This window comes from Balaenoptera acutorostrata, chromosome 3, assembly GCF_949987535.1.
Source record: "Balaenoptera acutorostrata chromosome 3, mBalAcu1.1, whole genome shotgun sequence".
NCBI classification, from domain to species: domain Eukaryota; kingdom Metazoa; phylum Chordata; class Mammalia; order Artiodactyla; family Balaenopteridae; genus Balaenoptera; species Balaenoptera acutorostrata.
This window is the reverse complement of record NC_080066.1, coordinates 148727052-148741439: the sequence shown is the minus strand read 5'-3', so window position 1 is coordinate 148741439 and position 14388 is coordinate 148727052. Positions and strand designations below refer to the sequence as shown.

General features: G+C 42.4%; 1 protein-coding gene across 6 annotated transcripts; it reads right to left on the bottom strand.

Annotated features, from left to right (window-relative positions):
• Positions 1-2913: 2913 nt before the first annotated feature.
• Positions 2914-8241, bottom strand: SRSF5 (serine and arginine rich splicing factor 5). 6 transcript variants are annotated; one of them, XM_007184367.3, is made up of 8 exons: positions 8085-8241; positions 7052-7193; positions 6653-6723; positions 6416-6514; positions 6060-6129; positions 4768-4841; positions 4206-4316; positions 2914-3739 (listed from the first exon to the last, which is right to left on the bottom strand). In XM_007184367.3, exons 2-8 carry the CDS (start codon positions 7175-7177, stop codon positions 3466-3468), a joined length of 825 nt encoding a protein of 274 aa, XP_007184429.1. In that variant the 5' UTR covers positions 7178-7193; positions 8085-8241; the 3' UTR covers positions 2914-3465. The 6 variants fall into 6 exon arrangements, with proteins under 6 accessions (XP_007184429.1, XP_028022870.1, XP_007184432.1 ...); XM_028167069.2 differs by having other exon boundaries at positions 2914-3736; XM_007184370.3 differs by having other exon boundaries at positions 8089-8235.
• Positions 8242-14388: the final 6147 nt, after the last annotated feature.

Sequence of the window (14388 nt, the reverse complement as noted above, 5' to 3'; positions counted from 1 at the left end):
TGACGTCACTGGAATTAAAGCTCCTGAGAACATGACACCAAGTACGCAAAAGCAGACAAAATAAAGTGCAAAAACAGTTGGATAAGACAAACTCAAAACCTCAGCTATAATGAAATGAAAGAACATTTTAAAGAACACAATTCCAGAAGAGAAGGAAAACTTTAAAGAAGAAAAACCAGAAAACAAGTACAAATACCAACAGAATAGTTTCACTAATCTAATCATCTATCCCATCACTTCATTAGGTATCAGTAGTTTTCACATTATGCTCCCTCCAAATTCAGAGTACTGTACGCTATTGCCGAAATTAGTGGTTGCTAAGTCAAAGTAAAGTAACTAAAATCCTTAAGTTTCAAATTTTCCCCAATGAAATTTAGACGTTTTCCATGTGGCTCATAGGCATAAAAAACTAGGTGACAGGGCTTCCCTGGTGGCGCAGTGGTTAAGAATCCACCTGCCAATGCAGGGTACACGGGTTCAAGCCCTGGTCTAGGAAGACCCACATGCCGCGGAGCAACTAAGCCCGTGCGCCACAACTACGGAGCCTGCGCTCTAGAGCCCACGAGCCACAACTACCGAAGCCCGCGTACCTAGAGCCCGTGCTCCGCAACAAAAGCCACCGCAATGAGAAGCCCGTGCACTGCAGTGAAGAGTAGCCCCTGCTGGCCGCAACTAAAGAAAGCCCACGCACAGCAACGAAGACCCAACGCAGCCATAAATAAATAATCTAAAAAAAAAAAAACCTAGGTGAAAGATTAATAAGAACACTTGCAAACAGCTGACCATGCCTAGAGTTCCTTGTAATTTTCATACCACTTAATGTGATTAGGTACAATTGAAACCAAGACAAGTAAATTTTAGGGCATCAGTCTGGCAAATGTCCAGAACTACCAGTACTCCCAGCACCAGAACACCAATAACTTGGGTCACTAACCACCTCTTAAAAATGCAAATTTGTTTTAAAAAAGAAATTGTGAGAAGATCTACCACCTATCAGTCTTACATATTTTACCCACATCTACATATCTGTTCAAACTGTTTTCTCTCATATCTAGCTGACATCATCTACTAGTAGACTGGGTGAGGCAAAACAAATGTTAAGTTCAGCTTTTTGAGGATGGTATAGCTGAACCTGAGATATTACACTCAAACTTTCCTTAGAGGACTAAGTTGACTAAGCCAAACTCCACGTTGCTGAAAATTCGGGTATAATTTAGTCAGCCCTCTGTATCTAAAATTCGTCAACTGATTCAACCAACCATGGATCATGTAATACGGCAACGCGTACTTATTGAAAAAAGTCTGTATATAAGTGGACCCATGAAGATCAAACCTGTGTTGTTCAAGGGCCAACTGCACATAAAAAACGAGTTACAAGGACTTCCCTGGCGGTCCAGCGCTTAAGACTCCGTGATTCCACTGCAGGGGGCACGGGTTCGATCCCTGGTCTGGGAACTAAGATCCCACACTCCCCGCAGCACAGCCCAAAACAAAACAAGTTACATTACACCCTGCAAAACCTGGTCCTAAAACTTTGCTTAGGATTATATACCCACACTCATTACTTCTCATGTCCTGTATCTGGCAATTCAGGCCAACTTATCAGTTCAAAATAACTTATTCATCTCTGCCATTTGTTCAAAGAAAGGGCTTTACCTTGTTTATTAAAGTGGTAAGCCACTGATGCTACCTATTTGATAGGTGAAAAGTCACTGGTAAAACGTCAAACATACACCACACCACCCTGTTACCGTATCTAAAAAGCCCAAGGGGGAAAATAATTGTGCCTCTCCATTTCAGATACATTGTAAAGAAAAAAAACCTAGGTTCCCATTTAGTAAGCAGAGTACCCCACATCTAAGTGAATAAACAAGTATACCACACAAACTCTCTCTAGAAGAGTTTGCGTTAAAAAGATCAGCTTCACAATTTTATGGCCTGAGTCCTGCAGTCTCGAACACAGGTAAGCCTTACTTCATGCCAAGAACTTTTAACCCTAGCCTCCACACATGGAGATTCCCACTACCCAGTCCCCACACTTCGGGGAAGCCCAATCTTTCCAGGGTTTCTAATTCTGCGTTCCTCAAAATCCCTGAAAGGTTAGGTCAGATGAGTGTGGAGTGGTTTGGGGGTTCTGGAACTAGACTTCCTGGGCTCTAATACCAGGAATTACATATATACTACATATAATAGTTAAGGATTCAGTGACTACACCGACAAGGCACTTAATAGTGGCTACTATGTGTTATTCACTGTTATGCTTACAAGTATTTATCTAGACTAGCACTCAAATGAGTCTATGAAATCCCTAGAAGAAACAATAAAACTAATTTCCTATAGGTATAGGGCTCTAACACTTAATAGAGATGGATGTAGAACCTTAGGCAGTTTTCACTACCCAACTGTTTTCCCTTTAACAGACTGTTACATCCATGTCTCAGGACTACAAGAAAAAGCATGTGAAAGCCCCTTCAAGCATTCACGTGCAGTGATTTTAAAAAAGTTTTACGTGATCATCTCCGACCATCAAAATTATATTACAACCTTTAAGTGAGGCATGAAACATTAAATTTTACAATCTTGCTTCCCAAATTGTCCTTCTCTTGGCTATGGAAGGCCTAAATAACGTGATGCCAAATAAAATTGGGTGGTTAAAGGACAGGAGGATCACACACAAGGGAAACTGTCGTAACAACTGTTAGTCATCACTGTTTTGAACAGTTCACACTTCTTTGCCCATCTTCTGACTAGCCAAGAAATGTCAACGGTACTAATTAAAAAAAAAAAAAAAAAGGCTCACCATACCTTACTACCTTACTACTACAGCCTTCTCTACCAGGGATTTTAAATGTGTCAAATGTGCATGGGGAAGGAGGATGTAGCCGTACTTCCTTCAAACAAAACAGACAAAAGCAGTTTTATAATCTTTTATTATCAATAACAAACAGCTGCTTTAACGTCTTTGCCAGGCAGCTGTTAAAGGGTGGGTGGATGGACACCCTTGACCCTAACAAGGAAAACTCAAATTAAGCCTTTACGTACAAGCAAATTTAGAGCTCTTTTAAGTGTCCAAAGCTATTAATTAGTTTAAGTGAGGCATTAAACTAATTCTGTATTAACATATTTGAATAACCAGGAACTAAAACGTTCAAATTTTTTCTAGTACAAAAAAATTAAATTTGCTTTAGTTATAAAAGAGCTCTGTCAATATACACAAACTATATACTTCAGACATTCACAAAAATGTGAGCAGAAGGCTTATCAAAAACATTTAATACAATTAGTTTTCAACAACCCCTGGTGGTCCACATCTACAAAGATACCCAGCCCAACCCAGCCCAACCCCCCTCCAAATCCCACCCCCACAGAAAAGCACATACTTACCAGAATTTTTAGCAAGTATGGTTTGGGATTTTTTTTTTTTTTTTTAGAAAAAGAAGGCCCCCAGGGCAAGTTATTTACAGTTTAATTGCCACTGTCAACTGATCTGGACCTTGACCGGGACCTGGACCTGGACCTCTGGCGATCCACAGATGCTGGAGACTTAGATCTACTTGAAGAACCACGTTTCTGGCTCTTCTCAGGCACAGGAGACCTACTAACAGAACGGGACTTGCTCCGGCTCCGGCTCCGGCTCCGGCTCCTGGACCGGCTGTAAGACTTGCGACTCCGGGAACGAGATCGGCTACGAGACCTCGAGGAACTCCTGCTCCGGGAACGAGACCTGCTTCGTGACCTACTAGGAAAGAAAAAAAAAACAGAAAACAAAAAACAAAAAACACTAAGTACCAGGCCCTACAAATCCATTAAATAAAACTTTGACCTAAAAATTTAAACAGGACGTCCCTGGTAGTGCAGTGATTAAGAATCCGCCTGCCAATGCAGGGGAAACGGGTTTGATACCTGGTTCAGGAAGAATCCACACGCCGCGGAGCAACTAAGCTCGTGTGCCACAACTACTGAGCCTGTGCTCTAGAGCCCACGAGCCACAACTAGTGAGCCCGGGTGCTGCAACTACTAACGCCCGAGCACCTAGAGCCCGTGCTCCACAGTAAGAGAAGCCACTGCAATGAGAAGCCCGCACACAGCAACGAAGAGTAGCCCCCACTCGCCGCAACTATGAAAGCCCAAGCGCTGCAATGAAGACCCAACACAGCCAAAATTAAAAAAATAAATTTATATTAAAAAACAATTTAAAGAGATACCTGTGCCTTTTGCTGCCTTCAATTAATTTGATTTTTCTCCCATTTATTTCTTTTCCAGAAAGTTTTTCAATAGCATTCTTTAAGTCACCATAAGAGGCAAACTCAACTACCCTACAAAGAAAAAAATGCCATTTGTAAAGTTACATACTTCTTGTAGTCTCACAAACTATGTTATCAGTCTAGTTTAAGTACCTTTTTAATGTTCATTTTGCTATTGCTATATTGAGTCATCTCTTTACAGATAAAACAGCATGAGAGCAAGACTTTGCAACCTCCAAACCGTTGACATTTTAAGCTAGATGATTCTTTGGGGGTGAGAAGCTTTCCTGTGCACTATAGGATGATTACTAACATCCCAGACCTCTTCTCGCAAGATGCCAGCAGCACCCTCAATCATGACAACCAAAATGTCTCCAGAACTGCCACAGGTACCCTGAGGGGCAAACTCAACCCTGATTGAGAACTGCTACATTCCAGCATGTCCAAATTTTGAGAGCTCAAACATTCAAAGTAAAACTTTCAGAATACTTTAAAAGGCTCTCATACTCCAGTACATACTCACCCTTCATTTAATTTAGGTCGATGTGCATCCGCAAAGGTTACTTCCCCAGCTTGTCTCATGAAATCTTTGAGATCCTTAACACAAGACGATTGTGTTAAGCAGAGAAAAGGAAACATGACACACAAACAACCACATTGTATAAAAACAAGACTACTGAAAGAGAAGATGTTAGATAAAGTACAAACATGGTATTCACCACACTTGTATTCTATCAGAATTTAAAAATAATGTATGTCAGGGCACGAAATAAGCAAATAGCATATTGCTTTTAAGCAAAATGCCAGGAAATTCAGATTTTAACATTAAAGTAGTATTAGTCTATACTGAGCTCAATACAAAAGGAAAAAAACAAAACAAAAAACAAAAACAAAACAAAAAGAAACAATACATATTTTTAAAGTAAAGACTAAAGTAGAAATTTTATATTTAAAAACAGAACATTTACAAGACACCAATTATCTTGTGCCCCATATGTCATTAAAAAAGTTTACTTTACCTTTATTATTATTTCCCTAGGCTAGTCAAGCAGCAAACCATTAATCGGTCGGAGAAACCTTCATGACATATGCCCGACTGGCTCTTCGCCACCCACTTGAAGGACACTACCCAATCGATGGAAGCCTTTAATCGCACAGCCCTCCCTATTAGCGGACTACTGGCGGATGCAGACATGTTCTACTCTTGTGTAGTTACCAAGGACCACTTTACTGCGATCAGGATTCCAACGACCACCTAATTTCGTATCTTTCAACTCTTTTCGACCAGGACCTCTTATTCGGAAGCGTTACAGGAAGACAGCTCTCAACTTAGGGATCAGATCACGTTATCAACGCTCTGGGATCGCTGCAACCTGGCACTTCAAGGAAGTGCACCGATTACGTCTAGACCGGCAAACACAGATCTAGAGGTGGCCAATTGATCACTGTAGGAGCTGACTGGCAAAGTCAACCAGGCCCAACCAAGAGTGACCAAGACAACGATTAGGATAACCCACAGGCACTCCTCGTCATAAGGCCAACGACACAGATAGGCTGGCAAATAAAGGGTTTAATATTTGGTTAAAATTGATTTTAAAAAACAAGAAAATATATCCTCAAAACATTTACATTTGATCACTAATATTAAAGTTTGAAATATCCCCCAATTACATTTAATTAAAATTTTAAAATTACGATTAAGTCCATTAATTTAAAAATAAAACTACTTTTAATAAAACATTAATAAAAACATTAGCTACCCACTAATATTTAAAAAGCCACATTGAAATATCTCAAAACTGTATTTCAACAAACCTGCCAGCTGACTCTTGAAGATAAATTCTCAACTATAAGCCGATTTTCTGTTCTTACAGGTGGAGCATTTCTGAGGAAGAAAATGAGCGCTCACAATGGAAGAAATGAAGCAACGTGCACTTATGGTGTTCAGTTGTGGGCAAGTTCAAGCAATCAGATATGACAAGTCATTCAAATGACTTCCGCCAACAGTTTCTGCATTACTTTATGACTCACACACTTACAGGAACAGTGGACATAACAGAACTGATTAAACATAAACAGCAAAATCACTTATCGCTAATGGTTTTCAAACATTAAAGACTCCTCCTGCAGTAACGCTTGTTCAAAGCAGCCATCCACCATCCATCACATACCGTCTATCATTTCGAGGTCTGCGACTACTAAAACGGTCTGAGTAGCGTCCTCTACCTCTTCCGCCTCGAGATCGAGCCCGAGCATGTTCAATTGTAACCCTACAGAAAGGGAAGAAACATCTTCATTACCCACTTAAGCTATGTAAGAGACCTATTTAGAAATAAATACCCAGCTGACCTCGTCTGCTCTATTTCTGTGGTGCTAACTAGTGATAAAACTAAAAACGAGGTCCTCACCTTTCACTGCAGAGTTCTTTTCCATCAAGTTCATATACGGCATCATCTGCATCCCTGGGATCCTCAAATTCCTAAAATACAAACGTGGAAAAACCCAAATGCTTCACACGGCTTTAAAAGTGTATTCTACAACCCATTAAAACCAGTAAATACCTGTGAAGCCCAGGAAGAGTATCTTAATGACAACAGCATACAGCTCAGCCCCATCAAAAAGCGACCAGCAGTGACTTCTCTCAGCCAGTAGTAAGACTCTTTTGTCCCTTCAGAAAATTCACTGCCTTAAGGATGCAAAGCATTTCCTAAAGATACTCTACCTGGACTCAATAAAATCAAAGGCACTGCTTACCACAATCTTTACCCTCTTAACAACAGATAAGTCAACCAGTTCTAAATACTCACCACAAAACCAAAGCCTCTTTTCAGATCAATATCTCGTATTCGTCCATACCCCTTGAAGAATCTTTCCACGTCTTTCTCCCGGGCCGCTGGATTTAGCCTCCCGATGAACACTCGACAGCCACTCATGTCCGGCTAGTACCTCCTGTCAGGAAATAATTCCATTGAGATAATACCGGTGAAATGTCAGAAAAATGCCTGGTCAAGGGATCAAAAACATAAACGGCATAAAATAAAATGTTTACCCGGTGATGTTATAAACAAGACTGCCAAGAGTGCCTCTTAACTAGGCCAGGTCCCTTGCAGACAAAATTAAAACTCGGCTCCCAACACGATCCTTCCCTGGGCCCAGACCGCAGCAACCGCAACGCCCACTGCCGCCTCTGGAACTGCGCAGCCGCACTCTCTCCCCGGCTCTTCTGGCCCCCTCCCGTCTGCCGCAGTCAGGAAAGGCCGAGAAGTGCGGGCGGAGCCGACCCCCCCTCCGCAAGGCCAGCCCAATGGCGACGGGCCGCGCGCGCGTCGCCGCCTCCCAGGAGAGTCACAGCGGGTGGAAGCCGGAATCTCGCGACGCCACCGCCTCGCCTGCGCAGACGGCGGCGGGCGGCCGCGAAGCAGGCACAAAATGGCGGCCTCGGAGCCGGCGGTGGGGACAGCCGCGCGTGCCAAACTCCCTGTCCCCTCCCCCCCTCCCGACCCCACCGCTCCGGGTCACCGTACCCGCCCTGGGACAGCCCCGACCACACCCCGAGCAAAGGTCTCGGCCCACTACTCGCCGGGTTCGGAGAGTGAAGTAAGGAGGCAGGGAGGGGCACACAACCCCTCTGTAAAAACGACCGTGACCAGGACCGCCCCTCCCCCGTCAGGTCCCCTCAAACAATACCCAAAGGGAGACGTGCCCCAGCGCCCACCTCGAATAAACTGCGCTCATTGGACGCCGTCCTCCGCACAGAGAGCAGCCCTGACCACTCGCGATCTGAGCGGCCATGAAGAAGCCTCGATCCGAGAAGCCTTTCCCTCAAAGTGAGCCACTCACCTACCGGACAGGATCTTTGGCAGCTGAGACGCAGAGAGGTCCGTAGTCTGCGACGGAGCCGGCAGCCTCCCCGCAGACCAGGACTCAACTCGGCTACGTCTCTCCACAACTGACGCACTTAGCTGCTCTGGCGTCCCACAAAATGGAGGGCGCGTCCCTGCGTCACTTCCGGGACCGCCCCAGGCACCGCCCCATTGGCTCGGGGAAAGAGGTGTCGGGGGGCCGGGCCTCTTTATGGTGACGGCCTAAGTGACCCGCACTAGCGGTGGGCGGGGCCGAGGGGAGGGACCTGGCATGGGCGTGGCCGTCAGGTTCTCGGCGCCGGAGGGGCCGCGGTGGAAGACTGGCTGGTTCCCCTTAGGCCGTGAAGTTCAGTTCATAATTATCTCCCCCATAAAAATACCCTAAGGCAAATGACACCTTTTGTTTGTTTGTTTGTTTGTTTTCGCCGTGCTGCGGCATGCAGGATCTTAGTTCCCCGACCAGGGATCATACCTGTGCCCCCTGCGGTGGAAACCCTGATTCTTAACCACTGGACCACCAGGGAAGTCCCCACACCTCTTTTTTATCTGAAGTTTTTTTTTAATACCCTGAAGCATACTGGGTGAAAGAAACTCAGGCTTTGCAAAAATATCTGGCCATCTCTGACCCCTTGCTGCTTGCAATTTACGGTTGTACTTTGGAGGGCGCTCCCTGATGCTCAAGTGAATATTTTAACCATATCACGGACTTACGGGTTAGTTATAGTAAGAAGTCTAAGGAGCTGCAGTATTGTTTAAATGGAAGGTTTGGGGGTCATGAGATACTGAAATTGGGACTGTGGCTAGAAGGCCATCTGAAATTGAGGCCAGAATGCAGACTTCTGCTTTTCCACACTCTAGGATTGTGCTGGCTAAGAAGGTGTTTCAAGCTACTTTTAAATCCAAACGGTATTTGGTTAACTCCTGTGCCTGTTTCTGTAATGTAACACATAAAAGTCTACCATTCTTCAGAAACAGAAAGTGTGTTTTCAAAGTAAGTGTGAAACGGTAGCCCTTTACATTCTTAACTCTGCATTTTCCCAGTAAGGTTGGCAGGCTTAGAAATTTAGGCAGTAAAGAGAATGATGGTGAAAAAGTTACTTTTCTTTAATTTAACCCCATTTTTGACAGATGCCCAGAATCTAGGGTTGCTGCTTGCAACTAGAGTTACACAGAAATAAAGTAGTTCAAGAAAGAGCAGAGCTACCAGCCCTTACTCTGACCTCCAGGGCCCTTGGGAACTCTGTCTGGATTAGAACTTGGATAGTTTGTATGGCATGAACTCATCCATTCATACATTTGTACATTTATTTTTAAAAGCGCCTCTGAGAGTACAGAGCAAAATTGTGAAGTTAGTTATGGTGTGGCAAATTAAGGATGGATTTAAAAGAAAATATGTATTTGTTAAATTAAAACACTTACTTTTAGCTGCTAGCCTGATAAACATAGGCATTTTATCATGCACAAATTGTTCCAAACCTGTACTTATTTAATTGCATTTGTTTGCTTTCTGCATAATTAAAAAAAAATCAGCCTCCCAATTATTTTCTACATTCTGTGTTGAATATGGAAGCAACATCTTGTGATTTCACTCACTAAACATTATTTTTGCTGCAGTAAGAGAAAGTAATCTGGAAAATATTTTCTGGGGTGAAAAAGAAGAATGATGGTGCTGTACACCATAAAAAAAGTAGCTGCTCTCAGCCCGAGGTGTTGTGATTTTCTTCAGGATTAATTTTTTAATAAAGTCTCTTGATTTATTTACTGTTAAAAAGTTTGTGACTTCCACAAATTGTTCATTGGTAGTTCCTAGTGACTTAATCTACTCTATTCTAAACAACTTGTCTTCTGCAGTGTTTGTTTTTTCCGTGAAAACTGCCTGTCTCCCTACCAGATTTTCTTACCAACTTCTCCAATAAACACAAAGTCATCTTCCATGAGCAGAATTACTCTCCCTTCTATGTGATCCTACAGTATTCTGTGTACACCCCTATAATTCCTTCACCACTGACTTATAATAAAGATATGTGTTATTCATGTTTTTGTCTCCAGGAATGCCTAGCACAGAAATGACTCAGTATTTGTACACCTGGGTTTGCATTAGCATTTCTTTCAGGTGTTCCTGTTCCTATATTAATGTTTCAACAAAATGACTTGGCATCTTTTTCCTAAGACATCCAAGTGAGTAGCAAATCTTTAGTAAAGGAAAAAAGATGCAAAGAAATTACAGATTAAAATAAACAGAGTTTATCAAAGCCATCTCTTTGGGAGACTTTCAGCATAACTGTGGGAAGTTTCCTTCATCACATCCCTGATTTTTATCTAACTCAGGAGTCAGCAAAGTATGGCCTTTGGGCCTAATCCAGCCTCTCAACTGTTTTTGTATGGCCTGAGGATGATTTTACATTTTTAATAATGGGGGGAAGGGAATCCAAAGAAGAATAATATTTCATGACACATGAAAATTATATAAAATTCAAAGGTCAGTATCCATCAATAAAGTTTTTTTGGAACACAGCCACTCCTGTTCATTTGCTTAGTGTCTATATCTGTTGTCCTGCCCCAAAAGCAGAGCTGAATACTTTCGACAGAGACCATATAGACCAAAAAACCTAGAATAATTACTACCTGGCCCTTTTCGGAAAACGTTTGCATACCCCTGAGCTAAGTGATTCCTAAACTTCAAACTGCTCTGTAAATGCTTCACCCAACTCCGTTTGTCAGAAAGTAAACTCATAAACAAGGAGACAGGATTTGATCTTTATTTTTAAATAGTTTCTTTTGTTCCAATTATAAAAAGAAATAGATACTCATTGTCACAAAAATGTTCAACAGGAAGAATAATTGAAAGAAGGGAATGCTCACAATCTCATCTCATCAAATCAACCTCTGCTTATATTTTGCTGTATTTCTTTCTTGTGTGTGTCTTTTTTTCTGACTTTAATTTTTTTTCCAATTCAAAAGTAATACCTCATCATTTTTTAAAACATAGATATGAGAATTTAAAAGGTCATTCTTATTTCCAACCCTAAGGGATAACTATTTAGGTTTTTTTATAATTTCCCTTTAGTGTTTTTCTATAAGCACAACTGTATTTTCAAAATATGAATCATCCTCATATATAGAAATGGTATCATGAGGGGTTTTATTCATAAAACTTAATCATGGGCATTTTCCCATGTTTCTTTAATATATTTATGATCAAAAGTGTATATTCAAATTTTTATCTGTTTTCCACTTAATATGACACAACTATATGCCTAAGGAAAAATATTCATTCTGACCAACAATTCTGTTTTTCTGAAAATGTCCTAAATATCACCAGATGCTTAAAAATTCCTATCCAAAACTCCCAACACTAAAAGTGTTGACTTCCTTGCTTCTAGATAATAATACTAACAATTTTTTTTAAAAGAATAAGTATCCTTAAATAATTTCTCTTGGAAATTTATGTTTTTTTCAAATGTTTGATTTTTGACTCAGATTCACCCCTACATACTCATCTGACTTCTATTGCTACATCCTGCTTTGGTTGTTGTTGTTTAATATAGTGCACAGTAATTAAAATACCTGTGAACCCACTACCTTAATTTGAGTCCCTAGATGAGTCTTTCTTAGCACCAGCTGTATACTAAAATCACCTGGGAAGTATTTGAAGCTTTCTGCTGCCTGAGTCCTACTGGCAGAAATTCTGCTTTAATTGGCCTGGGGAGGAGTCCTAGTTTGTTAGTAAGGGCTGCAGGTGATTCTAATCCTCAGCCAGGCGTATTCTCTAATACTGACCTAGGTTCAGGAACTCCCTTTTTTGTTCTCCATAAAAACCATCTTCCCTGCTCCAAATACTCATATATCACTCAGGTCGTGGCTGGAGCCCTGATTGGGACACAAACCATTCTAACATCAAGATTAAATTCCGGGCACCTAAGCATATTCTCCTTACCATCCCTTTTAAAATTGACAGCTGCCATTTCCTGAGCCACTATTATGTTCCAGGCATGGTGATAAGGACATTACTCCCATTATCTCAGTCAATCCTCAGGCCAGCCCTTCCATGTAGGTGTTATAACATTGTTTAAATGAGGAAACTGGGGCTTAGAGAATCTAGTGCTCTGTTCTGCCCAGAACATCCCACTTACAGATTTTCCTGCCACAGCCCTGATCACAAAAGCTGCAGCATGACCTTCATGGGATACCTTTCTGTGCAGTAGGGTGGCCCCAGAAATCCCAGAAACAGGAAACACTTCTGAATTTGCAGAGTTCTCACCACCAAGGCCAGAGAAGTTTAGAGTGAGGTAGAAATTAGAATAGGCAGAGCATCTCTGCATAGGGATTGAACTGAAGGAGAAATAGGGCAGTATTTTTAGAGAGAAGGAGCAAAGGTTAGCATAAGAGCTCCTGAGAAGGACTTCCCTGGTGGCGCAGTGGTTAAGAATCCGCCTGCCAATGCAGGGGACATGGGTTCGATCCCTGGTCCGGGAAGATCCCACATGCCGCTGAGGAACTAAGCCCACACGCCACAACTACTGAAGCCCACGCGCTCTAGGGCCTGCATGCTGCAACTACTGAGCCCGGGTGCTGCAACTGCTGAAGCCCATACGCCTAGAGCCCGTGCTCCACAACAAGAGAAGCCACCACAATGAGAAGCCCGTGCACTGCAGCGAAGAGTAGCCCCCGCTCGCTGCAACTAGAGAAAGCCCGCACACAGAAACGAAGACCCAGCACAGCCAAAAAAATAAAAATTAAAAAAAAATTTTTAAAAACCTCCTGAGAATATTTTTTAAGGCAGAGATAGAAAGTAATTCCCACTAATTCAGAATTTGTTGACAAAAATTAGAAATTCTTTACAGGTCCATAGCAGTGTGGTTATTTGATATCAGTTTGTGCTATGAATTAACACCCAATTTAAATTCTAGCTTTAGTTGCTGTTTCTGTTCCACTTTTACCTCTACTCTCAATTATCCTCTAACTCAGTGGTTCCTAAAAAGAATCATCTGGGCACTACTGTATTTCAAATGCAGATTCCCCGTGCCGTTTTCCCAGAGAGCCTGATTCAGGAATTGGAGGCTTAGGAATCTGAATATTTAACTGGCACCTTAATCGGGTGGTTTCCAACTATAGTTGCAACCACTAACCAGACCCGCATTTTTTGGTTTTCTCCTGCCTTTCCTGTTATCTCAGCAGCCATCCCATGCTTTCTCTCCTTTTCTCAAGTGACCATTTTTCCTTCATTGTTAGCAGGGGTATCTATTACTGTGTAGCAAGTTACCCCAGATTTAGCAGCTTGAGACAGCAAATATTTACTATCTCATAGTCAACGTGAGCCAGGAATTCAGGGCTGGTTTGACTGTGTGGCTCTGGCTTAGAGTCTCAAATGAACCCACAGTAAGCTGTTGGTGTTGATTGGGGCTGCAGTCTTACCTGAACTAGAGGGATCTCCTTCCAAGCTCACTCGCCTGACTATTGATGGGCCTCAGTTCCTTGCTGGCTGTTGGCTGGAAACCTCAGTTCTTCTCCATGTGGGCCTGTCCATAAGCTGCCTGAGTGTCCTCACAACCTGCAGCTAGCTATCTTAAGAAGGAATGACCTGAGAGAGAGAGAGTACATCCAAGATGGAAACGACAATCTTTTCATAACCTGATCTTAGAAATGACATACCATAGTATTTTAGTTTGCTAGGCTGCCATAACAACGTACCAAAACCTGGGTGGGTTAAAACAATAGAAACATATTGTGTCACTGTTCTGGAGGCTGGAAGTCCTACATCAAGGTGTCAGCAAGGCCATGCTCCCTCTGACAGCTCTAGAGGAGGATCCTTCCTTGCTACTTCCCAGTCTCTGGTGTTCACCAGCAATTCTTGGTGTTCCTGGCTTGGAGATGCGTCACTTCAGTCACATGGCCATCTTTTCCTGTGTGTCTTCACATCATCTACCTTCTGTACCTGTCTGTCTTTCTTTGAATTTGTGTCCAAATTTCCGCCTTTTTTTGTTCCTGTTGTTTTTTGTTGGTTGGTTGGTTTTGGCCATGCCGCACAGCATGCGGGATCTTAGTTCCCCCTACCAGGGATTGAACCCCTGCCCCCTGCAGCGGAAGCTCAGAGTCCTAATCACTGGACTGCCAGGGAATTCCCCAAATTTCCCCCTTTATTTTTTTAATTAATTAATTTATTTTATTTACAGCTGTGTTGTGTCTTCGTTTCTGTGCGAGGGCTTTCTCTAGTTGTGGCAAGCGGGGGCCACTCTTCATCGTGGTCCCCTTTTTATAAGGACACCAATCACATTGGATTA

Bases quoted from the DNA above. Each gene is read 5' to 3' on its own strand.
- SRSF5 (XM_007184367.3), bottom strand. From the start codon at position 7,177: ATGAGTGGCTGTCGAGTGTTCATCGGGAGGCTAAATCCAGCGGCCCGG. The intron at 6,130-6,415 runs GTATGTGATGGA...TTTCTTCCTCAG, and splicing joins AGACCTCGAAATGATAGACG to AAATGCTCCACCTGTAAGAA. The intron at 3,740-4,205 runs GTATCTCTTTAA...TTTCTTTCCTAG, and splicing joins GAAGGCAGCAAAAGGCACAG to TAGGTCACGAAGCAGGTCTC.